This window comes from Oncorhynchus mykiss, chromosome 26 (assembly GCF_013265735.2).
Source record: "Oncorhynchus mykiss isolate Arlee chromosome 26, USDA_OmykA_1.1, whole genome shotgun sequence".
NCBI classification, from domain to species: Eukaryota; Metazoa; Chordata; class Actinopteri; order Salmoniformes; family Salmonidae; genus Oncorhynchus; species Oncorhynchus mykiss.
Window position 1 is genome coordinate 40,293,727 of NC_048590.1, and position 26,917 is coordinate 40,320,643.

General features: G+C 42.7%; 2 protein-coding genes across 4 annotated transcripts in view; one reads left to right on the forward strand and one right to left on the reverse strand.

Annotated features, from left to right (window-relative positions):
- Positions 1 to 2,397: 2,397 nt before the first annotated feature.
- LOC110506134 (tRNA-uridine aminocarboxypropyltransferase 1) lies at positions 2,398 to 14,185 on the reverse strand. 2 transcript variants are annotated; one of them, XM_036963649.1, is made up of 5 exons: positions 14,097 to 14,185; positions 9,047 to 9,351; positions 8,359 to 8,496; positions 3,090 to 3,411; positions 2,398 to 2,905 (listed from the first exon to the last, which is right to left on the reverse strand). In XM_036963649.1, exons 2-5 carry the CDS (start codon positions 9,341 to 9,343, stop codon positions 2,676 to 2,678), a joined length of 987 nt encoding a protein of 328 aa, XP_036819544.1. In that variant the 5' UTR covers positions 9,344 to 9,351; positions 14,097 to 14,185; the 3' UTR covers positions 2,398 to 2,675. The 2 variants fall into 2 exon arrangements, with proteins under 2 accessions (XP_036819544.1, XP_036819543.1); XM_036963648.1 differs by having other exon boundaries at positions 2,398 to 2,908.
- The window catches only part of LOC110506788 (protein FAM227B), an 87,392-nt gene continuing 74,127 nt past the window's right edge, over positions 13,653 to 26,917 (forward strand). The window contains exons 1-9 of one of the 2 annotated variants that reach the window (XM_036963646.1): positions 13,653 to 14,384; positions 16,079 to 16,322; positions 16,458 to 16,501; positions 16,616 to 16,648; positions 16,747 to 16,851; positions 17,876 to 17,974; positions 18,455 to 18,556; positions 18,771 to 18,897; positions 19,787 to 19,882. In XM_036963646.1, coding sequence (XP_036819541.1) covers positions 14,307 to 14,384; positions 16,079 to 16,322; positions 16,458 to 16,501; positions 16,616 to 16,648; positions 16,747 to 16,851; positions 17,876 to 17,974; positions 18,455 to 18,556; positions 18,771 to 18,897; positions 19,787 to 19,882 — 928 coding nt within the window. In that variant the 5' untranslated portion in view covers positions 13,653 to 14,306. Of the gene's footprint in view, positions 14,385 to 16,078; positions 16,323 to 16,457; positions 16,502 to 16,615; positions 16,649 to 16,746; positions 16,852 to 17,875; positions 17,975 to 18,454; positions 18,557 to 18,770; positions 18,898 to 19,786; positions 19,883 to 26,917 lie in introns of those variants that run through there. The other variant, XM_036963647.1, reaches the window with a different exon arrangement.

Sequence of the window (26,917 nt, forward strand, 5' to 3'; positions counted from 1 at the left end):
GCCTACATTACATTATTATGGACAAAGAGCCAGATACAGTGTAGCTATAGCCTACATGACATTATTATGGACATAGAGCCAGATACAGTGTAGCTATAGCCTACATGACATTATTATGGACATAGAGCCAGATACAGTGTAGCTATAGTCTACATGACATTATTATGGACATAGAGCCAGATACAGTGTAGCTATAGCCTACATGACATTATTATGGACATAGAGCCAGATACAGTGTAGCTATAGCCTACATGACATTATTATGGACATAGAGCCAGATACAGTGTAGCTATAGCCTACATGACATTATTATGGACATAGAGCCAGATACAGTGTAGCTATAGCCTACATGACATTATTATGGACAAAGAGCCAGATACAGTGTAGCTATAGCCTACATGACATTATTATGGACATAGAGCCAGATACAGTGTAACTATAGCCTACATGACATTATTATGGACATAGAGCCAGATACAGTGTAGCTATAGCCTACATGACATTATTATGGACAAAGAGCCAGATTCTTCATTTGTCAAAACGTTAACAAAGCATGGATCATCATGTCACCAGAATAAGACCCTGGATATTTATTGGAAAGGCACATCAAGCCCATCACCTTGTACCTTCACCACCCTGTAAAGTTAACATATTTCATCTGTAGCCTAAATCGTAGTGGGAGGACCACACAAAATGTCATTGTGCAACTTAAATTTACTTCAATATTAGTGCACAAACGCGTTTTAGACAAAAAGATCCTACCTTGTCTCAGTGGTGCCGCTCTGTACCATCACTCATTCATATATCTTTATGTACATATTCTTTATCCCCTTACACTTGTGTCTATAAGACAGTAGTTTTGGAATTGTTAGCTAGATTACTTGTTGGTTATTACTGCATTGTCGGAACTAGAAGCACAAGCATTTCGCTACACTCACATTAACATCTGCTAACCATGTGTATGTGACAAATACAATTTGATTTGATTTGGTGATTTTAGACACAAAAAGATCCTATATCCTTTCTACTGACAATGGAGATGTACAAACTACGGCATAAGGGGGAGACAGACAAGCCACCTGCTCTGAATGATGGGTCGCCACTGCCTTGTATAGTGTATTTTGTTTTGTCGACATTTGGAAAGTTACATTTATAATATATCTCTATGGGGAGCGCGCCAAATCTTTTGATGAATTCCAAAACCAAAAAATCTCAAAGTGGAAGAGCAAAACTAAGATGACAAGGCTACCTGACTGGCAGGTGAGTGACGTACTTTACTCGCATAAAAAGGCTGGATGGAAAACTGGTTAGTAAGACAGTTTGTCAGCTATTTTTGGAGGCCTTGGTGGTGATTGTGTGTGTAGGTAGGTTCTCTCTCCAGTCTCTGCGTCTCCCAGCGGTAGTTTTGGCCTCTCTCTCCTATCTCCAGTCTCTGCGTCTCCCAGCGGTAGTTTTGGCCTCTCTCTCCTATCTGCAGTCTCTGCATCTCTCAGCGGTAGTTTTGGCCTCTCTCTCCTATCTGCAGTCTCTGCGTCTCCCAGCGGTAGTTTTGGCCTCTCTCTCCTATCTGCAGTCTCTGCATCTCCCAGCGGTAGTTCTGGCCTCTCTCTCCTATCTGCAGTCTCTGTGTCTCCCAGCGGTAGTTCTGGCCTCTCTCTCCTATCTGCAGTCTCTCTGTCTCCCAGCGGTAGTTTTGACCTCTCTCTCCTATCTGCAGTCTCTGTATCTCCCAGCGGTAGTTTTGGCCTCTCTCTCCTATCTGCAGTCTCTGCATCTCCCAGCGGTAGTTTTGGCCTCTCTCTCCTATCTGCAGTCTCTGTGTCTCCCAGCGGTAGTTTTGGCCTCTCTCTCCTACCTGCAGTCTCTGCGTCTCTCAGCGGTAGTTTTGGCCTCTCTCTCCTATCTGCAGTCTCTGCGTCTCCCAGCGGTAGTTTTGGCCTCTCTCTCCTATCTGCAGTCTCTGCGTCTCCCAGCGGTAGTTTTGGCCTCTCTCTCCTATCTGCAGTCTCTCTGTCTCTCAGCGGTAGTTTTGGCCTCTCTCTCCTATCTGCAGTCTCTGCGTCTCCCAGCGGTAGTTTTGGCCTCTCTCTCCTATCTGCAGTCTCTTCGTCTCTCAGCGGTAGTTTTGGTCTCTCTCTCCTATCTGCAGTCTCTGTATCTCCCAGCGGTAGTTTTGGCCTCTCTCTCCTATCTGCAGTCTCTGTGTCTCTCAGCGGTAGTTTTGGCCCCTCTCTCCTCCCTGCAGGCTCTGCGTCTCTCAGCGGTAGTTTTGGCCTCTCTCTCCTATCTGCAGTCTCTTCGTCTCTCAGCGGTAGTTTTGGCCTCTCTCCTATCTGCAGTCTCTGTATCTCCCAGCGGTAGTTTTGGCCTCTCTCTCCTATCTGCAGTCTCTGTGTCTCTCAGCGGTAGTTTTGGCCTCTCTCTCCTATCTGCAGTCTCTTCGTCTCTCAGCGGTAGTTTTGGCCTCTCTCTCCTATCTGCAGTCTCTGTATCTCCCAGCGGTAGTTTTGGCCCCTCTCTCCTATCTGCAGTCTCTGCGTCTCTCAGCGGTAGTTTTGGCCTCTCTCTCCTATCTGCAGTCTCTTCGTCTCTCAGCGGTAGTTTTGGCCCCTCTCCTCCCTGCAGGCTCTGCGTCTCTCAGCAGTAGTTTTGGCCTCTCTCTCCTCCCTGCAGCCTCAGCGTCTCCCAGCGGTTGTCTTAGCCTTGTTGATCAGTGTGTGTAGGTAACAGTAGAAGTACATCAGGTTGTCGTACTGTCCTGTGTACTCCTGTCTCAGACACAGCTCCTGGTAGTCCTTGAGGAAGTAGTAGACAGCCTCTATGGTTGCCAGGTAGGTGTCTGGAGAACCTTTCTGATGGCGCCAGAAACACGTCTTCCTGGTCTTCAGCTCCACACGGAGCAACGCTGCAGGAACAGAGAAAAGAACAGTCCATCAGTCATTATCAGGGCCAGGAGTTTGTCCTGTTCACATTGTGACCCGACCAGGAAAAACTCTGGGCTCTTGTTGTAGGCTATAACTAGGTAATAACAAAGTAGTTATGTAATGTACAGCACTTTAAGCTACATCAATGCTGTCTATCATAATTACCCTGTAGTCTCTCATCTGTGATGATTCTGGTGGTCTGGTTCCATGTGCTGTCGATGAACACCACTCTCTGGAGGGGACAGGCCCCTGGTGTCTCAGTCTGGCCCTCTATCCCTGCTTCCCCTCCCCTCTCTTCTGTGTGTGTGGCTCCTGATGTGTGTCCCTCAGCCTGCTGTGTGGCCCCTGGCGTCTCCTCGGCTCTGGGCCTCTTTGGGGACGGTTCCTCATCTGGGGAGGCAGCTGACTTCATGACAGCCAGATTCTGTAATCTGCATGTCATCTCCTCCACTGAGACTGATCCAGGACCAGGGAACACCAGCACTACCTAAACATGCACGCACACACACCCAATACTTGTCACAGTCATTTCAAGTCAACATAATACAAATGGTATTAATATTATCTAATCAGGTTACGTTAAAATGACACATTTTTATGTATATGATGTGGTAAACAAACTGTTTATTAGTTTTTTATTTATTTATTTTATTTTACCTTTATTTAACCAGGTAGGCAAGTTGAGAACAAGTTCTCATTTACAATTGCGACCTGGCCAAGATAAAGCAAAGCAGTTCGACAGATACAACAACACAGAATTACACATGGAGTAAAACAAACATACAGTCGATAATAAAGTATAAACAAGTCTATATACAATGTGAGCAAATGAGGTGAGAAGGGAGGTAAAGGCAAAAAAAAGGCCTTGGTGGCAAGGTAAATACAATATAGCAAGTAAAACACTGGAATGGTAGTTTTGCAATGGAAGAATGTGCAAAGTAGAAATAAAAATAATGGGGTGCAAAGGAGCAAAATAAATAAATAAATTAAATACAGTTGGGAAAGAGGTAGTTGATAGGGCTAAATTATATGTGGGCTATGTACAGGTGCAGTAATCTGTGAGCTGCTCTGACAGTTGGTGCTTAAAGCTAGTGAGGGAGATAAGTGTTTCCAGTTTCAGAGATTTTTGTAGTTCGTTCCAGTCATTGGCAGCAGAGAACTGGAAAGAGAGGCGGCCAAAGAAAGAATTGGTTTTGGGGGTGACTAGAGAGATATACCTGCTGGAGCGTGTGCTACAGGTGGGAGATGCTATGGTGACCAGCGAGCTGAGATAAGGGGGGACTTTACCTAGCAGGGTCTTGTAGATGACATGGAGCCAGTGGGTTTGGCGACGAGTATGAAGCGAGGGCCAGCCAACGAGAGCGTACAGGTCGCAATGGTGGGTAGTGTATGGGGCTTTGGTGACAAAACGGATTGCACTGTGATAGACTGCATCCAGTTTGTTGAGTAGGGTATTGGAGGCTATTTTGTAAATTACATCGCCAAAGTCGAGGATTGGTAGGATGGTCAGTTTTACAAGGGTATGTTTGGCAGCATGAGTGAAGGATGCTTTGTTGCGAAATAGGAAGCCAATTCTAGATTTAACTTTGGATTGGAGATGTTTGATATGGGTCTGGAAGGAGAGTTTACAGTCTAACCAGACACCTAAGTATTTGTAGTTGTCCACGTATTCTAAGTCAGAGCCGTCCAGAGTAGTGATGTTGGACAGGCGGGTAGGTGCAGGTAGTGATCGGTTGAAGAGCATGCATTTAGTTTTACTTGTATTTAAGAGCAGTTGGAGGCCACGGAAGGAGAGTTGTATGGCATTGAAGCTTGCCTGGAGGGTTGTTAACACAGTGTCCAAAGAAGGGCCGGAAGTATACAGAATGGTGTCGTCTGCGTAGAGGTGGATAAGAGACTCACCAGCAGCAAGAGCGACCTCATTGATGTATACAGAGAAGAGAGTCGGTCCAAGAATTGAACCCTGTGGCACCCCCATAGAGACTGCCAGAGGTCCGGACAACAGACCCTCAGATTTGACACACTGAACTCTATCAGAGAAGTAGTTGGTGAACCAGGCGAGGCAATCATTTGAGAAACCAAGGCTGTTGAGTCTGCCGATGAGGATGTGGTGATTGACAGAGTCGAAAGCCTTGGCCAGATCAATGAATACGGCTGCACAGTAATGTTTCTTATCGATGGCGGTTAAGATATCGTTTAGGACCTTGAGCGTGGCTGAGGTGCACCCATGACCAGCTCTGAAACCAGATTGCATAGCAGAGAAGGTATGGTGAGATTCAAAATGGTCGGTAATCTGTTTGTTGACTTGGCTTTCGAAGACCTTAGAAAGGCATGGTAGGATAGATATAGGTCTGTAGCAGTTTGGGTCAAGAGTGTCCCCCCCTTTGAAGAGGGGGATGACCGCAGCTGCTTTCCAATCTTTGGGAATCTCAGACGACACGAAAGAGAGGTTGAACAGGCTAGTAATAGGGGTGGCAACAATTTCGGCAGATAATTTTAGAAAGAAAGGGTCCAGATTGTCTAGCCCGGCTGATTTGTAGGGGTCCAGATTTTGCAGCTCTTTCAGAACATCAGCTGAATGGATTTGGGAGAAGGAGAAATGGGGAAGGCTTGGGCGAGTTGCTGTTGGGGGTGCAGTGCTGTTGACAGGGGTAGGAGTAGCCAGGTGGAAAGCATGGCCAGCAGTAGAAAAATGCTTATTGAAATTTTCAATTATGGTGGATTTATCAGTGGTGACAGTGTTTCCTATCTTCAGTGCAGTGGGCAGCTGGGAGGAGGTGTTCTTATTCTCCATGGACTTTACAGTGTCCCAGAACTTTTTTGAGTTAGTGTTGCAAGAAGCAAATTTCTGCTTGAAAAAGCTAGCCTTGGCTTTTCTAACTGCCTGTGTATAATGGTTTCTAGCTTCCCTGAACAGCTGCATATCACGGGGGCTGTTCGATGCTAATGCAGAACGCCATAGGACGTTTTTGTGTTGATTAAGGGCAGTCAGGTCTGGGGAGAACCAAGGGCTATATCTGTTCCTGGTTCTAAATTTCTTGAATGGGGCATGTTTATTTAAGATGGTTAGGAAGGCATTTTTAAAAAATATCCAGGCATCCTCTACTGACGGGATGAGGTCAATATCCTTCCAGGATACCCCGGCCAGGTCGATTAGAAAGGCCTGCTCGCTGAAGTGTTTCAGGGAGCGTTTTACAGTGATGAGAGGAGGTCGTTTGACCGCTGACCCATTACGGATGCAGGCAATGAGGCAGTGATCGCTGAGATCTTGGTTGAAGACAGCAGAGGTGTATTTAGAGGGGAAGTTGGTTAGGATGATATCTATGAGGGTGCCCGTGTTTAAGGCTTTGGGGAGGTACCTGGTAGGTTCATTGATAATTTGTGTGAGATTGAGGGCATCAAGTTTAGATTGTAGGATGGCTGGGGTGTTAAGCATGTTCCAGTTTAGGTCGCCTAGCAGCACGAGCTCTGAAGATAGATGGGGGGCAATCAGTTCACATATGGTGTCCAGAGCACAGCTGGGGGCAGAGGGTGGTCTATAGCAGGCGGCAACGGTGAGAGACTTGTTTTTAGAAAGGTGGATTTTTAAAAGTAGAAGTTCAAATTGTTTGGGTACAGACCTGGATAGTAGGACAGAACTCTGCAGGCTATCTTTGCAGTAAATTGCAACACCGCCCCCTTTGGCAGTTCTATCTTGTCTGAAAATGTTGTAGTTTGGAATTAAAATGTCTGAATTTTTGGTGGTCTTCCTAAGCCAGGATTCAGACACAGCTAGAACATCCGGGTTGGCAGAGTGTGCTAAAGCAGTGAATAGAACAAACTTAGGGAGGAGGCTTCTAATGTTAACATGCATGAAACCAAGGCTATTACGGTTACAGAAGTCGTCAAAAGAGAGCGCCTGGGGAATAGGAGTGGAGCTAGGCACTGCAGGGCCTGGATTCACCTCTACATCGCCAGAGGAACATAGGAGGAGTAGAATAAGGGTGCGACTAAAAGCAATAAGAATTGGTCGTCTAGAACGTCTGGAACAGAGAGTAAAAGGAGGTTTCTGGGGGCGATAAAATAGCATCAAGGTATAATGTACAGACAAAGGTAAGGTAGGATGTGAATACAGTGGAGGTAAACCTAGGTATTGAGTGATGAAGAGAGAGATATTGTCTCTAGAAACATCATTGAAACCAGGAGATGTCATTGCATGTGTGGGTGGTGGAACTAATAGGTTGGATAAGGTATAGTGAGCAGGACTAGAGGCTCTACAGTGAAATAAGCCAATAAACACTAACCAGAACAGCAATGGACAAGACATATTGACATTAAGGAGAGGCATGCTTAGTCGAGTGATCAAAAGGGTCCAGTGAGTGGAGAGGTTGGTTTAGGGTCACGGCGATTTAGACAGCTAGCCAAGCCAACCGGTAGCAAGCTAGCATAGGATGGAGTCTGTTGTTAGCCACCTCTTGCGTTCGGTCAGTAGATTAGTGGGGTTCCGTGTGGTAGAGGGGATTAATCCAAATCACACAACAACAAAAATAAGAACAATAGATATAGTTATAGAGGCCCGAGAAGAAAACATAATAATTCAAATAAATAAATTGTCCGATTGTCTATTCAGATAGCAGCCGGAAAGACAGCTAACGGTTAGCGGGCCGCAGATGGGCGTTCCGGTAACGTCGCGACAGAGGAGCCAGCCGGATCTCCTTCAGGTAGATAACGTCGGCAGTCCGGTTGTGAAGGCCCGGTGGGGCTCCGCGTAGGCAGTGAAACGGGTCCGGATAGGTGACTGCAGCCCAGGAGTGAATGATGGAACTCAGGCGTGATTGACGGAGCTGGCTAGCACCGGAACAATCGATGTTTGCTCCGGAATCGACGAAAGCCGACTGTCACACGGATAGCAGCTAGCTAGCTGTGAGATCCGGGTATGAATGTCCAGAGAGCAGTTGAAATCCAGGGACATGGAGAGAAAAATTGGTCCGGTATGTTCCGCTCCGAGCCGCGCCGCACAAAACTGGCGATAGATCCTCGATAGATTTTCGAACTAAAGGACAGCCGATGACCACAAACCGTGGTTAGCTTCTGATTAGCTTCTGGGCTAGCTCCTGGCTAGCTTCTGGCTAGTTTCTGGCCAGCCTCCTGGAGTTTCTGGCTAGCTTCCTGAAGGATTGCAGATCTGAGGTAAATAATACTTTTTTATAAATATAAATTGGTGAGGCTGGTTGCAGGAGAGTGTTTAGAAGATGAGTTGATGGAAAATAAAAATAAAATGTATGTGAAAAAAGTTGTAAATATATATATATACAGGACACGACAAGACGAGGACAAAAGACGTCTGAACTGCTATGCGATCTTGGTGTGATGTGTTAATTAATGTGTTAGTTAATCAGGCTCACATTGTTCTCTGAATATTTGTTCATATGAAGATGAGGAAAAGCTGACTAACTTTGTCATCTTCATACTCAGGTATGCAGGGGTAGGTGTAGATGGTGACATCATCGGGGGCGAGGATCTTGGCGTGTATGGCTGTGCTCTTCCCATCAACCTCACTGGGATGCTTGATGATGTCAATCTTTATAGGGAGCTGCAAACACAAGTTAGAGGAAGTTTACAGTGTGACCAACCATGTTCATCCATTACAGGTCAGGTATTACCAATACAAACAGTCAACACAGGCACTGTGAATTGTCTCAAACTTGTATCTATACCTACACCATAAGTTTGATCAATTAGTTGAATCAGGTGTTCTTTCATGCTGGGCTGTAACAAAAGCCTGCATCTGCACCAGAACCGAAGTACACTTCAATTTAGTGTGTGAGGCACCGTAAGTAGTACCACTATCTCTGACAGCCCATGTCTGCAGGCTAGTGCTTTAATAAAACCAATCAGACTGGCCACTACAAGCCTGTGTGCTTTAATAAAACCAATCAGACTGGCCACTACAAGCCTGTGTGCTTTAATAAAACCAATCAGACTGGCCACTACAAGCCTGTGTGCTTTAATAAAACCAATCAGACTGGCCACTACAAGCCTGTGTGCTTTAATAAAACCAATCAGACTGGCCACCAGAAGCCTGTGTGTGTTATGTTTAATAAGGCCAATAAGGAGAACAGAGCTCCAGATCTTTCCCTGACCTTGACAGAGGGGATTTCCTGCTGGCTGACGCCCACTAAAGAGCAGCAGGTGTAGCAGAAGAACATCCGGGAGCCTCCACAGCTAGAACACTTCAGCCTGCCCCTCTGCTGCGCCTGCTCCAGCTCCCTGTGTGGAGCCAGCTTCAGACCATGGAGGGGAGGGGAGGCAGGGACAGGGTTCTGTTTGGTTACTGGTTTGGAGTCCTTGTCAGGTTGTTGGGTTTTAGCCAGTGGTGATTTGGGAGAGGAGGACACGTCCACACCACTGGGACTGGCTAGCACGTCCGAACTGGACATCCTACTGACTGACAACAAACAAAACATCAAACTGGAGAATCAGGTGCACAGCCTGGGACGTAGTTATACCAGTTAGCTAGGTAGTTGGCTCGCTACTAAGCAAGGCACAACAAATAAGTCAAAAGCCCATATTTCAAAACATTGCAATATGGATAACTCATTCAAAAGATATAGAATTTTAAATCAATGGTCACAAGAAAATGCAATGAGTCATTTCTAAAATATATATGTATATGGTTTTAAATACATTAATACCAATAATGAAAAAATACAATGTTGACACAGGTATGTTGAATATTGGTCTATAGAGAACTTTTCTACCCATCTCAGCTAAAGTGGGGTGGGAAATACTCAGTAGTTAGTATGGTTAGTTTTGGAGTGGGACTGTGTAATACATACCCAGCAGCACGACGTTCTCCGCCCTCTCTAACGCCCAATGCAATATACTGTAATAGACAGTACATGGGATACATATTGGCTTGTAGAAAGGTATAAAAGTTGTCTCAGCTAACGTGGGCTGGGAAATACTCAGTAGGGTCTCTACCATTAGCTGGTAATCCTCTGCTTTTGGCCGTTCTTTTTTTCTGCAGATAAAATAGTTGACAGGCATCACCCACCACATCACAATGGTAGACATTCATCACCCACCACTTCACAATGGTAGACAGGCATCACCCACCACTTCACAATGGTAGACAGACATCACCCACCACATCACAATGGTAGACATTCATCACCCACCACTTCACAATGGTAGACAGGCATCACCCACCACATCACAATGGTAGACATTCATCACCCACCACTTCACAATGGTAGACAGGCATCACCCACCACTTCACAATGGTAGACAGACATCACCCACCACTTCACAATGGTAGACAGGCTATCAGTGTATCACCCACCACTTCACAATGGTAGACAGGCTATCAGTGCATCACCCACCACTTCACAATGGTAGACAGGCTATCAGTGCATCACCCACCACTTCACAATGGTAGACAGGCTATCAGTGCATCACCCACCACTTCACAATGGTAGACAGGCTATCAGTGCATCACCCCCCACTTCACAATGGTAGACAGGCTATCAGTGCATCACCCACCACTTCACAATGGTAGACAGGCTATCAGTGCATCACCCACCACTTCACAATGGTAGACAGGCTATCAGTGCATCACCCACCACTTCACAATGGTAGACAGGCTTTCAGTGCATCACCCACCACTTCACAATGGTAGACAGGCTATCAGTGCATCACCCACCACTTCACAATGGTAGACAGGCTATCAGTGTATCCCCCACCACTTCACAATGGTGGACAGGCTATCAGTGTATCACCCACCACTTCACAATGGTAGACAGGCTATCAGTGCATCACCCACCACTTCATAATGGTAGACAGGCTATCAGTGCATCACCCACCACTTCACAATGGTAGACAGGCTATCAGTGTATCACCCACCACTTCACAATGGTAGACAGGCTATCAGTGCATCACCCACCACTTCATAATGGTAGACAGGCTATCAGTGTATCACCCACCACTTCACAATGGTGGACAGGCTATCAGTGCATCACCCACCACTTCACAATGGTAGACAGGCTATCAGTGTATCACCCACCACTTCACAATGGTGGACAGGCTATCAGTGCATCACCCACCACTTCATAATGGTGGACAGGCTATCAGTGCATCACCCACCACTTCACAATGGTAGACAGGCTATCAGTGTATCACCCACTACTTCACAATGGTGGACAGGCTATCAGTGCATCACCCACCGCTGGAGGAAGTATACATTTTTAAAACATACTTCATTGTTTGAAACCCGAATGTTTTACCACATTGTGAGGCACGTCTTACATTGCTTGAAAATCCAACCATAGAAACATGGAGGCAATTATTTTAGAAAGACTTCATAGGCATCACACGAGTTTCAAGTTTGGGGAGCATATCATTTCTTCTACCGATCTGTACCAGTTATGATCTTCATATGCACATTTTCATGGAATAGTTTAATTTCAACAATAACATTTTTGTTTCTCAATCATTGTCTTGTGGTTAATCAAAACATTCTTAATGTTAATCAGCACCAGTCTCTGACATATGGACACATTTATACACTGATCATTGGCGGTTAAATAGCTTAAATGATCAGCTGGAGCTCAGAGATGGCCAATGCAGCCGTTGGCCTAGAACTTCCATTATCAACTAAGTTAAAATACATAAAGACGACAAATAAAAACAGTAGAAAATATATACTGATAAATTCAGATTATTTCACATTCATCTCTCAACTCAACTTGTCTGTCTGCCTCCCTTTCTGTCTGTCTGTCTGCCTCCCTTGGCTTGAGCTATCACTAGTGAAGCGCAACATTGTATCAAATCAATCAACTGGATCTGACCCAAAGCTGTCTCTAGTGAACTTGCAACGATCAACTAGTCTATTCCGGGCCCTCAGAGTTTCCTCAGAGATTTTTGCGCAAGGGAAACTTATTTTATGACTGGATATATGAGATAAGATTATGATATTTTGCTCTTTCACACCGAGGCTTGGTGATTATCGAGGGGAACTATTAGGAGGCCTACTGTGAGGAACTATTAGGAGGCCTACTGTGAGGAACTATTAGGAGGCCTACTGTGAGGAACTATTAGGAGGCCTACTGTGAGGAACTATTAGGAGGCCTACTGTGAGGAACTATTAGGAGGCCTACTGTGAGGAACTATTAGGAGGCCTACTGTGAGGAACTATTAGGAGGCCTACTGTGAGGAACTATTAGGAGGCCTACTGTGAGGAACTATTAGGAGGCCTACTGTGAGGAACTATTAGGAGGCCTACTGTGAGGAACTATTAGGAGGCCTACTGTGAGGAACTATTAGGAGGCCTACTGTGAGGAACTATTAGGAGGCCTACTGTGAGGAACTGTTAGGAGGCCTACTGTGAGGAACTGTTAGGAGGCCTACTGTGAGGAACTGTTAGGAGGCCTACTGTGAGGAACTATTAGGAGGCCTACTGTGAGGAACTATTAGGAGGCCTACTGTGAGGAACTATTAGGAGGCCTACTGTGAGGAACTATTAGGAGGCCTACTGTGAGGAACTATTAGGAGGCCTACTGTGAGGAACTATTAGGAGGCCTACTGTGAGGAACTATTAGGAGGCCTACTGTGAGGAACTATTAGGAGGCCTACTGTGAGGAACTATTAGGAGGCCTACTGTGAGGAACTATTAGGAGGCCTACTGTGAGGAACTATTAGGCAATAGTGCAATGGAAGTAATAAAAAAATAAAACTTTTGACTGACTGTGTGAGGTGAAGAAAATAATTACTAAAGCTCAGCTTATTAGTGGTGGACATGGTGATTTAAGACAATCAAAAATCGAACATCCCTAAATGGGCATTTTCTTACATTTGTGCCCAACAGGCCAGGTAGGCTACTTCTATGCGTGCTCAGGCGCGTGTGTTCCCTCAACATTAGACAGAAACAGAAACAAGAAACAAGGCCCATGCTCATTGCTCACATGGAGCACTCCAAACAAATGACAATGACTACTGAGTATTTCCCAACCCACTTTAGCTGAGACTGGTCAAAAAGTTCTCTCTACAAGCCAATGTGTATTGCTTTGGGGATTATAGATTTTTTAAAATTTGATTTAACTAGGCAGATTGGGTGGAGTGAAAAGCCAGCAGCAGGCTGTGCGACACAGCCCCCCACCAAAACTAGTAGAGACCCAACTGATATTTCCCACCCCAGTTTAGCTGAGACAGGCATAGCAGCGGGAAGTAGGGGTGCAGTGTCGCAAAAAAAAAATGTGGAAAAAAAATGAACCTTTTTGGGGGGGTTCCACAAAAGTAGTGCACTGGGCCTTTAATAGTGCTGTATTAGTGGACCCATATAGCCATCAACAGGCCCCCCCCCCCAAAAAAAGTTCTCTACAAGCCAATAAGTATCCCACATACAGTGTATTGCATTGCAGAGATAGGAGTGGTTGAAGTAAGGAGTCACCAGTACTCTGTATTAAACCCGTTGCCCAGCACAAGAGACCCATTTAAGTTTTGCAGAATCTATTGAATCATTTCAATAACATTATTTGTATTTTGTTAAAAGTGTATTTATTTAAATATAGCCTACACAATAGCTTAACATACCAGTATCTGTGTAAATTTATACAAATAAATGCGGTATAAATAATACAATATTTAAATTATCCATACATTTATTCAGAGGTGGTTGCAATGCTGTGAAAAAAAAGTTGTACCACAGAACAATGAGACAGATATTTCACCGGATGTATAAATGTGAAACTTCTGTGAAACTTCTTCTATTATTGCTAGAACGGGCTAATATAATCTGGCTAGCTCGTGCTTGGCTCTGCCCACTATGACTAATTTGTTCCGATTGGAAACGACAGGCTGTGGTCTATCTTGATTTAGTTATAAAACTATTTGGTTGTACTGCACTAGAGTGCTAAAAAATATATATATTACCAAAGTTTAGCATGTCTTTGCAGGGAGAATGCTGGGCATAATATCCTGTTGCTAGGAGAACGGTAATGTCAGCACTGCAGTGTGTAAGCAAAGAGTTGTACAACTAACTATTGTGCGAACTTAGTTAGCTAGAATCTTGTTGCAGATAATGTTAGCTAGCTAAATTAGCTTGAGGCTATAAAACACGTTCATATAGCGATGCAAGGAATGTTTTTATCTAACAGTGGAAGACATAAATCCCATTTCACAATTCATTAACGTTACCTGTTTAAAATGAGACTTGGTCCAATTGATTTAGAGCAATTGTATATGTACTCTGAAGCCGAGCAAGCATGGACTCGCTCTACACCGGAAGTGTCAACCGGAAGAAGTTAGCGGCGCTAATGTTAATGACAGCTGTTACCTAGCAACGGAACACATGCGTAATATTTTGACACTCAGGGCTGAGCATCTTTGGAGGGTCAGAGACAAAACATGGCTAAACAACAAGACCCAGAGGACGATGAAGAAATCCTGAGCACGTTTGAAAAGTTTGTTCGGAATCAGGGACTGGTAAGAAAAGCCTTATAAACAATGGTTATTTATTAGAGACTGCTGCCAATGTGTTAATTTGACGTTAGCTAACGTTAACAAGTAGTTCCTAGCACAGTCCAGGCAAGATTACATAGTGTAGGCAATTTTGTTTTCTACCATGTGTTAAGCTGAAAGAATTCATTTGCTAATTATATACACTACCGATCAAAAGTTTTAGACACCTACTCATTCAAGGGTTTTTCTTAATTTTTTTACTATTTTCTACATTGTAGAATAATAGTTAAGACATCATAACTATGAAATAACACATATGGAATCATGTAGTAACCCAAAAAGTGTTAAACAAATCAACATATATTTTATGGTTGAGATTCTTCAAATAGCCACCCTATTTGAAGGAGTTCCCACATATGCTGAGCACTTGTTGGCTGCTTTTCCTTCACTCTGCGGTCCGACTCACCCCAAACCATCTCATTTGGGTTGAGGTTGGGTGATTGTGGAGGCCAGGTCATCTGATGCAGCACTCCATCACTTGTCATCTTGGTAAAAATGGCCCTTACACAGCCTGGAGGTGTGTTGGGTCATTGTCCTGTTGAAAAACAAACGATAGTCCCGCTAAGCTCAAACCAGATGGGATGGCATATCGCTGCAGAATGCTGTGGTAGCCATGCTGGTTAAGTGTGCCTTGAATTCTAAATACCAGCAAAGCACCATCACACCTCCTCCTCCATGCTTTACGGTGGGAAATACACATGCGGAGGTCATATTTGGACTCCAGACCAAATGACACATTTCCACTGGTTTAATGTCCATTGCTCATGTTTCTTGGCCCAAGCAAGTCTCTTCTTATTATTGGTGTCCTTTAGTAGTGGTTTCTTTGCAGCAATTCGACCCTGAAGGCCTGAATCACACAGTCTCATCTGAACAGTTGATGTTGAGATGTGTCTGTTACTTGAACTTTGTGAAGCATTTATTTGGGCTGCAATTTCTGAGGCTAGTATCTCTAATGAACTTATCATCTGCAGCAGAGGTAACTCTGGTTCTTCCTTTCCTGTGGAGGTCCTCATGAGAGCCAGTTTCACCATAGTGCTTGATGGTTTTTGCGACTGCACTTGAAGAAACTTTCAAAGTTCTTGAAATTTTCCATATTGACTGACCTTCATGTCTTAAAGTTATGATGGTCTGTTGTTTCTCTTTGCATATTTCTGCAGTTCATAATATGGACTTGGTCAATTACCAAAACAGGGCTATCTTCTGAATACCACCCCTACCTTTGTCACAACACAACTGATTGGCTCAAACGCATTAAGAAGGAAAGAAATTCCACAAATTAACTTTTAAGAAATGCATTCCAGGTGACTACCTCATGAAGATGTTTTAGAGAATGCCAAGAGTGTGCAAAGGATGTCCTCAAGGCAAAGGGTGGCTATTTGAAGAATCTCAAATATAAAATATATTTAGATTTGTTTTACACTTTTTTGGTTACTATGTGTTATTTCATAGTTTTTATGTCTTCACTAATATTCTAAAATGTAGAAAATAGTAAGAAATGAAGAAAAACCCTTGAATGAGTATTGGTGTTCTAAAACCTTTGACTGGTAGTATAGGTATTTGAGATGGATCACAACATGATAATAATCAACATAAATACTCACATATAACAAATAGGCCTACATCATGATACTGAAACGGTCTCTCAACGTTTTCTGTAGGTTGACTGGCCCGTGGCGTTTGAGGAGAATATAGAGATATCATCCCACTTCAAACATTACAGTCATCCCAGACAGATATATGACTACTTTAAAGTAAACGTGCCATTCCCAGTGGACGTCACCATGTCCTTCTCCAAGAGCATAGAGGAGCTATATTCCAAGATAAAACTACATGCATCCATAATGTCACAAGAACAGAGCAAAAACAAGAATGGGGAGTCCGTGTTTGATGACATTAATACATGTAAGTAGCTACACTACCCACAGCTCTCAAATTCACCATCAGGCCAAATTGTATATTTCTAACCCAGGTCATTGAAACATAGGGCTGCTGTGAAGTGGTGATACCGTTGCCATTATCTCAATGTTTCTTTCTCAGATAAAATGTATGTGCAAAGAGCACATCGAATCATGAAAGAGCAGGTAATGATTTCAGACAGTGAAATTGCAGAGTTGCAGTTATAATTATTTGTATTAGATTGTATCATTTATATAGGATGATTCTGATTTACAACAACATTGACTGTTTAATTCCAGAGTGAGGCAGTGTCGCGGAGCTTGGACATCAAGGTGAGTCTGTTGTCTTGTCTGTTTATGGCTCTTTACACCATGAGGGACATATCTCTCTGGTGTTTACTTAGTTAAACTAATGAGTTGTGTTTCTCCAGGACTATGACTACCCAGGGTTTGATGCAGTCGAGGACACTGACATCCCAGGACATCCTGATGCCTTACAGCATTTGGACAGAGTATCAGAGGCCCAAGGCTTTAATGTACGTACCTTCAAACTCAAATCTTGTGTGTGTGTGTGTGTGTGTGTGTGTGTGTGTGTGTGTGTGTGTGTGTGTGTGTGTGTGTGTGTGTGTGTGTGTGTGTGTGTGTGTGTGAGAGAGTGTGAGAGTACCAGACCAGAGTTCTGCTCTCCCTCATCACAGGGGAATACTGTGGCAGCTCTGCAACCAATCACATTAATCTAAGGAGCAGCCAGGCTCCTATTAAAGTCCTGTAGTATTAACAGTTCCAGGCTGCATCCTAAATGGTACCCTATTCCCTATATAGTGCACTACTTTTAAACCAGGGCCTGTAGAGTTTCCCATAGGGCTCTGGTCAAAAGTAGTTTAGTATACAGAAACGGAGAGACAAATGAAAGGCAGAGTAAACCAGCGCTGGGCTAGGTCTTATTTATGACCACAAACACTAATATCCATCCATTGTACTGAAAGCCAGATGTGGCCGGTCCGGGTGATGGAGAGCAGACTTGTTATGTTATGTCAGGTCTCACAGATACCTGAGCTGTCACAGCTTTTAGGAAAAAGAGAAAGGGATCGCATGCAAACTTCGCATGCTTGTCAAGCACATGTGTATTGAATGTGGCCCTCTCCTGCTCTCGGTGCATGCGGTCGGATTCGACTGCATTCCAAGCACACATGATTAATCTCTCACATATGTACTGTAGCTATGCTGCTGTGTGTCAGTCTTTAACAGCAGGGTGGATTGGTATTCATTGAAAAGTAGATTAGAGATTAGCTAGTTATCTGTAATGCTTTATTTAACACTCCTGTGTCAGCTAGTATTTACCGACACAATTGGGAACTACCTACCAACAGTAAGGTCATGGTGGCTGTTTCACTGAGTTATCAAAATACTAAAGAATAATTATTGAGCAATTATTATGTAATTACCACTTTGCAATGACCATTTAATTGCTGTGTACATAACAGAACAATTCAGTCTCATTGGGGTTAGGCTAATCATCATTAATCCTGCCGTATGTGTGTGTATGATTCTTTACTGCAGCCAGGCTTCCTGAAGATCTGGAGGCCGTTCTTTCTGTGTGATCTGTCCGTGGCTGTTCTCAAAGACACATTCTGGTGGTTCTTCCTCCACAGATTTAAGGTGACTTCACTCCAACCTTTGGGATGCACTATATCAACAGACAATGCAACCAAGACATGTAACTTTGATACATATATTAACATGAGGCAGATGATAGGGGAGGCTTGTCTTTTACTCCAGCCTGTACAGTACATCCATCTGGTAATCCAACTGGTAATATAGTATTTATAGATGAATGTGATTTAGAGGAAATGTGTGCTGTGAAAATGATCTTATCTGAAGGTTTCTGCCAGATTCCACAACTAAGTTATGATATACTCAGTATTAAGCAGAGGCAGTCTTACACACGTATGCACATTAGAACTATTGAAATATCTAAATATTGTACGTAATAGTTCCTGATAGAGTTGAGTAAATGATGAAATGTATAGCTCTGTGCGTACATTTATTTTAGAATATGTTCTGACAGTTGTTGATGCTGTCAGGTTAGGTAGCCTGCAGTACCTTACAGTGTGGAATTGTGTGTCAATATCCTCCCAGCCTAATGTGGAGGAGGAGAGCCAGTTGTTTGATCGGATCTCTGGAGCCTTTGTCTCTCTGCTGATGACCGTTCAGATGGACCTGAAGGACAAGCTCTTTAAGGTACTTATGTATATTTAACAAACACTGTTATCCAGAGAGACTTACATTCAGAGCATTCAGCTGTCACAGTCATTGCAAGTAGAACCTTCTTCAAAAACAGCTGCTGTCTGCAAAATCACTGCTTCTAACTTACTTGAAGAAAAGACAAGTATCAGTGTTTGTGCAAGACAAGACAAGTGCACCAGTTACAGTAAAGACTGTGTGTGTGTTCCAGGTGTATGCAGACTGCCTGGCCCAGGCGGTCTACGCAGCGTTCTACGGAGCGTTCCCTGAGTCCATGGAACGTCTAGGCCATGACTTCAAGACAGACCTGGCTGACCTCATCTCCCTCTGGGTGTCAGGTTAGTGTTATTGTTTGGGTCTGGTGATCATGGCATGCAACCACATCACACTGTATTTAGAGAGCAGTTTAACATCTAAATGCATTACAGACTTTCTAAACAACAAAATGACAAACTGTAAATGACAAAGAACAACAAAGATCAAATCAAAATGTATTTGTCACATGCTTGGTAAACAACAGGTGTAGACTAACAGTGAAATGCTTACTTACGGGCCCTTCTCAACAATGCAGAGAGAAAATATAAACATTTTAGAAGCAAATTGTAACACGAGGAATAAATACACAGTGAGTAATGATAACTTGGCTATATACCCGGGGTACCCGTACTGAGTCGGTGTACAATGTCATTTAGGTAGATATGTACATATAGGTAGTGGTAAAGTGACTACGCAACAGGATAGATAATAAACAGTAGCAGCAGCGTATGTGATGAGTCAAAAGAGTTAGTGCAAAAAGGGTCAACGCAGACAGTCCAGGTAGCTGTGTTGTTATCTATTTAGCAGTCTTATGGCTTGGGGGTAGAAGCTGTTCAGGGTGTTGTTGTTTCCAGACCAGCACCGGTATCGCTTGCCATTCGGTAGCAGAGACACCAGTCTTTGTCTTGGGTCTGACAGTTTTTGGCCCGTCCTTTTTTTAAATTTAAATTTTATTTTTTCACCTTTATTTAACCAGGCAAGTCAGTTAAGAACAAATTCTTATTTTCAATGACAGCCTAGGAACAGTGGGTTAACTGACTGTTCAGGGGCAGAACGACAGCTTGGGGATTTGAACTTGCGGTTACTAGTCCAACGCTCTAACCACTAGGCTACCCTGCCGCCCCTTTGATAAGAACAACATACATTTAGTGTTTAAAAATAGTTTGCCTGTCTCCTATGTGTCTCTGTTAGGTGTGAAGCCCACCCTGTTGTCATGGCAGAGCTGGAACCTGGGCTGGCTGGATCCTGTAGACACGTCCGGGAAGAGCCATGGAGAGTCAGCATGTGGTAAGACCTGATCTACTGACCTGTTGTTTCAGATTTACTGAGGGTTTACATCTACTGACCTGTTGTTTCAGATTTACTGAGAGTTTACATCTACTGACCTGTTGTTTCAGATTCACATCTACTGACCTGTTGTTTCAGATTTACTGAGAGTTTACATCTACTGACCTGTTGTTTCAGATTCACATCTACTGACCTGTTGTTTCAGATTTACTGAGAGTTTACATCTTCTGACCTGTTGTTTCAGATTTACTGAGGGTTTACATCTACTGACCTGTTGTTTCAGATTCACATCTACTGACCTGTTGTTTCAGATTTACTGAGAGTTTACATCTACTGACCTGTTGTTTCAGATTCACGGAGTGTTTACATCTACTGACCTGTTGTTTCAGATTTACTTAGGGTTTACATCTACTGACCTGTTGTTTCAGATTTACTGAGGGTTTACATCTTCTGACCTGTTGTTTCAGATTTACTGAGGGTTTACATCTACTGACCTGTTGTTTCAGATTCACATCTACTGACCTGTTGTTTCAGATTTACTGAGAGTTTACATCTACTGACCTGTTGTTTCAGATTCACGGAGTGTTTACATCTACTGACCTGTTGTTTCAGATTTACTTAGGGTTTACATCTACTGACCTGTTGTTTCAGATTTACTGAGGGTTTACATCTACTGAGCTGTTGTTTCAGATTTACTGAGGGTTTACATCTACTGACCTGTTGTTTCAGATTCACGGAGTGTTTACATCTACTGACCTGTTGTTTCAGATTCACATCTACTGACCTGTTGTTTCAGATTTACTTAGGGTTTACATCTACTGACCTGTTGTTTCAGATTTACATCTACTGACCTGTTGTTTCAGATTTACTTAGGGTTTACATCTACTGACCTGTTGTTTCAGATTCACATCTACTGACCTGTTGTTTCAGATTTACTGAGGGTTTACATCTACTGACCTGTTGTTTCAGATTCACATCTACTGACCTGTTGTTTCAGATTTACTGAGAGTTTACATCTACTGACCTGTTGTTTCAGATTCACGGAGTGTTTACATCTACTGACCTGTTGTTTCAGATTTACTTAGGGTTTACATCTACTGACCTGTTGTTTCAGATTTACTGAGGGTTTACATCTTCTGACCTGTTGTTTCAGATTTACTGAGGGTTTACATCTACTGACCTGTTGTTTCAGATTCACATCTACTGACCTGTTGTTTCAGATTTACTGAGAGTTTACATCTACTGACCTGTTGTTTCAGATTCACGGAGTGTTTACATCTACTGACCTGTTGTTTCAGATTTACTTAGGGTTTACATCTACTGACCTGTTGTTTCAGATTTACTGAGGGTTTACATCTACTGAGCTGTTGTTTCAGATTTACTGAGGGTTTACATCTACTGACCTGTTGTTTCAGATTCACGGAGTGTTTACATCTACTGACCTGTTGTTTCAGATTCACATCTACTGACCTGTTGTTTCAGATTTACTTAGGGTTTACATCTACTGACCTGTTGTTTCAGATTTACATCTACTGACCTGTTGTTTCAGATTTACTTAGGGTTTACATCTACTGACCTGTTGTTTCAGATTCACATCTACTGACCTGTTGTTTCAGATTTACTTAGGGTTTACATCTACTGACCTGTTGTTTCAGATTCACATCTACTGACCTGTTGTTTCAGATTTACTTAGGGTTTACATCTACTGACCTGTTGTTTCAGATTTACTGAGAGTTTACATCTACTGACCTGTTGTTTCAGATTCACATCTACTGACCTGTTGTTTCAGATTTACTGAGAGTTTACATCTACTGACCTGTTGTTTCAGATTTACTGAGGGTTTACATCTACTGACCTGTTGTTTCAGATTCACATCTACTGACCTGTTGTTTCAGATTCACTGAGGGTTTACATCTACTGAGCTGTTGTTTCAGATTCACATCTACTGACCTGTTGTTTCAGATTTACTGAGGGTTTACATCTACTGACCTGTTGTTTCAGATTCACATCTACTGACCTGTTGTTTCAGATTCACGGAGGGTTTACATCTACTGACCTGTTGTTTCAGATTCACGGAGGGTTTACATCTACTGACCTGTTGTTTCAGATTCACGGAGGGTTTACATCTACTGACCTGTTGTTTCAGATTTACTGAGGGTTTACATCTACTGACCTGTTGTTTCAGATTCACGGAGTGTTTACATCTACTGACCTGTTGTTTCAGATTCACATCTACTGACCTGTTGTTTCAGATTTACTTAGGGTTTACATCTACTGACCTGTTGTTTCAGATTTACATCTACTGACCTGTTGTTTCAGATTTACTTAGGGTTTACATCTACTGACCTGTTGTTTCAGATTCACATCTACTGACCTGTTGTTTCAGATTTACTTAGGGTTTACATCTACTGACCTGTTGTTTCAGATTCACATCTACTGACCTGTTGTTTCAGATTTACTTAGGATTTACATCTACTGACCTGTTGTTTCAGATTTACTGAGAGTTTACATCTACTGACCTGTTGTTTCAGATTCACATCTACTGACCTGTTGTTTCAGATTTACTGAGAGTTTACATCTACTGACCTGTTGTTTCAGATTTACTGAGGGTTTACATCTACTGACCTGTTGTTTCAGATTCACATCTACTGACCTGTTGTTTCAGATTCACTGAGGGTTTACATCTACTGACCTGTTGTTTCAGATTCACATCTACTGACCTGTTGTTTCAGATTTACTGAGGGTTTACATCTACTGACCTGTTGTTTCAGATTCACATCTACTGACCTGTTGTTTCAGATTCACGGAGGGTTTACATCTACTGACCTGTTGTTTCAGATTTACTGAGAGTTTACATCTACTGACCTGTTGTTTCAGATTCACATCTACTGACCTGTTGTTTCAGATTTACTGAGAGTTTACATCTACTGACCTGTTGTTTCAGATTTACTGAGGGTTTATATCTACTGACCTGTTGTTTCAGATTCACATCTACTGACCTGTTGTTTCAGATTCACGGAGGGTTTACATCTACTGACCTGTTGTTTCAGATTCACAGAGGGTTTATATCTACTGAGCTGTTGTTTCAGATTTACATCTACTGACCTGTTGTTTCAGATTCACGGAGGGTTTACATCTACTGACCTGTTGTTTCAGATTTACATCTACTGACCTGTTGTTTCAGATTTACTGAGGGTTTATATCTACTGACCTGTTGTTTCAGATTTACTGAGGGTTTATATCTACTGACCTGTTGTTTCAGATTTACTGAGGGTTTATATCTACTGACCTGTTGTTTCAGATTCACGGAGTGTTTACATCTACTGACCTGTTGTTTCAGATTCACATCTACTGACCTGTTGTTTCAGACTGACTGAGGGTTTACATCTACTGACCTGTTGTTTCAGACTGACTGAGGGTTTACATCTACTGACCTGTTGTTTCAGATTCACGGAGTGTTTACATCTACTGACCTGTTGTTTCAGATTTACTGAGGGTTTACATCTACTGACCTGTTGTTTCAGATTCACGGAGGGTTTACATCTACTGACCTGTTGTTTCAGATTCACATCTACTGACCTGTTGTTTCAGATTTACTGAGAGTTTACATCTACTGACCTGTTGTTTCAGATTTACTGAGGGTTTACATCTACTGACCTGTTGTTTCAGATTCACGGAGGGTTTACATCTACTGACCTGTTGTTTCAGATTTACTGAGAGTTTACATCTACTGACCTGTTGTTTCAGATTCACATCTACTGACCTGTTGTTTCAGATTTACTGAGAGTTTACATCTACTGACCTGTTGTTTCAGATTTACTGAGGGTTTACATCTACTGACCTGTTGTTTCAGATTCACATCTACTGACCTGTTGTTTCAGATTCACGGAGGGTTTACATCTACTGACCTGTTGTTTCAGATTCACAGAGGGTTTATATCTACTGAGCTGTTGTTTCAGATTTACATCTACTGACCTGTTGTTTCAGATTCACGGAGGGTTTACATCTACTGACCTGTTGTTTCAGATTTACATCTACTGACCTGTTGTTTCAGATTCACGGAGGGTTTACATCTACTGACCTGTTGTTTCAGATTCACGGAGGGTTTACATCTACTGACCTGTTGTTTCAGATTCACGGAGGGTTTACATCTACTGACCTGTTGTTTCAGATTTACTGAGGGTTTACATCTACTGACCTGTTGTTTCAGATTCACGGAGTGTTTACATCTACTGACCTGTTGTTTCAGATTCACATCTACTGACCTGTTGTTTCAGATTTACTTAGGGTTTACATCTACTGACCTGTTGTTTCAGATTTACATCTACTGACCTGTTGTTTCAGATTTACTTAGGGTTTACATCTACTGACCTGTTGTTTCAGATTCACATCTACTGACCTGTTGTTTCAGATTTACTTAGGGTTTACATCTACTGACCTGTTGTTTCAGATTCACATCTACTGACCTGTTGTTTCAGATTTACTTAGGATTTACATCTACTGACCTGTTGTTTCAGATTTACTGAGAGTTTACATCTACTGACCTGTTGTTTCAGATTCACATCTACTGACCTGTTGTTTCAGATTTACTGAGAGTTTACATCTACTGACCTGTTGTTTCAGATTTACTGAGGGTTTACATCTACTGACCTGTTGTTTCAGATTCACATCTACTGACCTGTTGTTTCAGATTCACTGAGGGTTTACATCTACTGACCTGTTGTTTCAGATTCACATCTACTGACCTGTTGTTTCAGATTTACTGAGGGTTTACATCTACTGACCTGTTGTTTCAGATTCACATCTACTGACCTGTTGTTTCAGATTCACGGAGGGTTTACATCTACTGACCTGTTGTTTCAGATTTACTGAGAGTTTACATCTACTGACCTGTTGTTTCAGATTCACATCTACTGACCTGTTGTTTCAGATTTACTGAGAGTTTACATCTACTGACCTGTTGTTTCAGATTTACTGAGGGTTTATATCTACTGACCTGTTGTTTCAGATTCACATCTACTGACCTGTTGTTTCAGATTCACGGAGGGTTTACATCTACTGACCTGTTGTTTCAGATTCACAGAGGGTTTATATCTACTGAGCTGTTGTTTCAGATTTACATCTACTGACCTGTTGTTTCAGATTCACGGAGGGTTTACATCTACTGACCTGTTGTTTCAGATTTACATCTACTGACCTGTTGTTTCAGATTTACTGAGGGTTTATATCTACTGACCTGTTGTTTCAGATTTACTGAGGGTTTATATCTACTGACCTGTTGTTTCAGATTTACTGAGGGTTTATATCTACTGACCTGTTGTTTCAGATTCACGGAGTGTTTACATCTACTGACCTGTTGTTTCAGATTCACATCTACTGACCTGTTGTTTCAGACTGACTGAGGGTTTACATCTACTGACCTGTTGTTTCAGACTGACTGAGGGTTTACATCTACTGACCTGTTGTTTCAGATTCACGGAGTGTTTACATCTACTGACCTGTTGTTTCAGATTTACTGAGGGTTTACATCTACTGACCTGTTGTTTCAGATTCACGGAGGGTTTACATCTACTGACCTGTTGTTTCAGATTCACATCTACTGACCTGTTGTTTCAGATTTACTGAGAGTTTACATCTACTGACCTGTTGTTTCAGATTTACTGAGGGTTTACATCTACTGACCTGTTGTTTCAGATTCACGGAGGGTTTACATCTACTGACCTGTTGTTTCAGATTTACTGAGAGTTTACATCTACTGACCTGTTGTTTCAGATTCACATCTACTGACCTGTTGTTTCAGATTTACTGAGAGTTTACATCTACTGACCTGTTGTTTCAGATTTACTGAGGGTTTACATCTACTGACCTGTTGTTTCAGATTCACATCTACTGACCTGTTGTTTCAGATTCACGGAGGGTTTACATCTACTGACCTGTTGTTTCAGATTCACAGAGGGTTTATATCTACTGAGCTGTTGTTTCAGATTTACATCTACTGACCTGTTGTTTCAGATTCACGGAGGGTTTACATCTACTGACCTGTTGTTTCAGATTTACATCTACTGACCTGTTGTTTCAGATTTACTGAGGGTTTATATCTACTGACCTGTTGTTTCAGATTTACTGAGGGTTTATATCTACTGACCTGTTGTTTCAGATTTACTGAGGGTTTACATCTACTGACCTGTTGTTTCAGACTGACTGAGGGTTTACATCTACTGACCTGTTGTTTCAGATTTACTGAGGGTTTACATCTACTGACCTGTTGTTTCAGATTTACTGAGGGTTTACATCTACTGACCTGTTGTTTCAGACTGACTGAGGGTTTAGGCTAAATCTATTCTGTCACATAACGCTGTGATGTAGTGAATGCATGACTTGATAGTTAGACGTTAAACTGTCCAGTCATCCTGACCGTGGTGCCGTGGCCTCGCTGAGTGTTGGCACACAACAAACCATCACTGCACTGTGGACAGCTTTAGAGGACGGACATAACTTAATTTTGAAATTTGAAATTCATTCACTTTTATTCTCACAATCTTGTGTTGATCTTAGTTTGTAGCTTGCGCTCATAACTCTCAGACATTGATTTATACTGTGTGTGTGTGTGTGTGTGTGTGTGTGTGTGTGTGTGTATATATGTGTGTGTGTGTGTGTGTGTGTGTGTGTGTGTGTGTGTGTGTGTGTGTGTGTGTGTGTGTCTGTAACTGATTATTGCTCTCTGTGGTTTAGATTTGTCACTAGTAGGAGAGTGTGTAATGTTAGTGCTGTTTGAAAGTGTTGTGGGGTTCTGGGGGTTCCGTGCTAAGCTTCCAAACACTCCAGACTCTCCGGGGGAAACAAGGTTCAAATGTATCAAGTTCAGCTGCTGCCAGGGCCTCCCTGGGTCTCCCCCTCCACTACCTTCCCCGAGTCTCCCCCTGGAACCCCCTACACCCTCCTGCCTTTCCCTTGTCTCCCCTTGTTTCCCCTCTCACCCCTACCCTTCCCTCCACACATGCTGTTGGCATTAAGCACACATGTTGTCTCATTTGT

What these genes read in the sequence shown, in the direction of transcription:
- LOC110506134 (XM_036963648.1), bottom strand. Translation starts at nt 9,343, where the DNA reads ATGTCCAGTTCGGACGTGCTAGCCAGTCCCAGTGGTGTGGACGTGTCC. An exon ending in AGGAAATCCCCTCTGTCAAG is followed by an intron (nt 8,497 to 9,046) that starts GTCAGGGAAAGA and finishes TTGTGTTTGCAG; the next exon opens with CTCCCTATAAAGATTGACAT. An exon ending in CACAGATGAGAGACTACAGG is followed by an intron (nt 2,909 to 3,089) that starts GTAATTATGATA and finishes TCTCTGTTCCTG; the next exon opens with CAGCGTTGCTCCGTGTGGAG.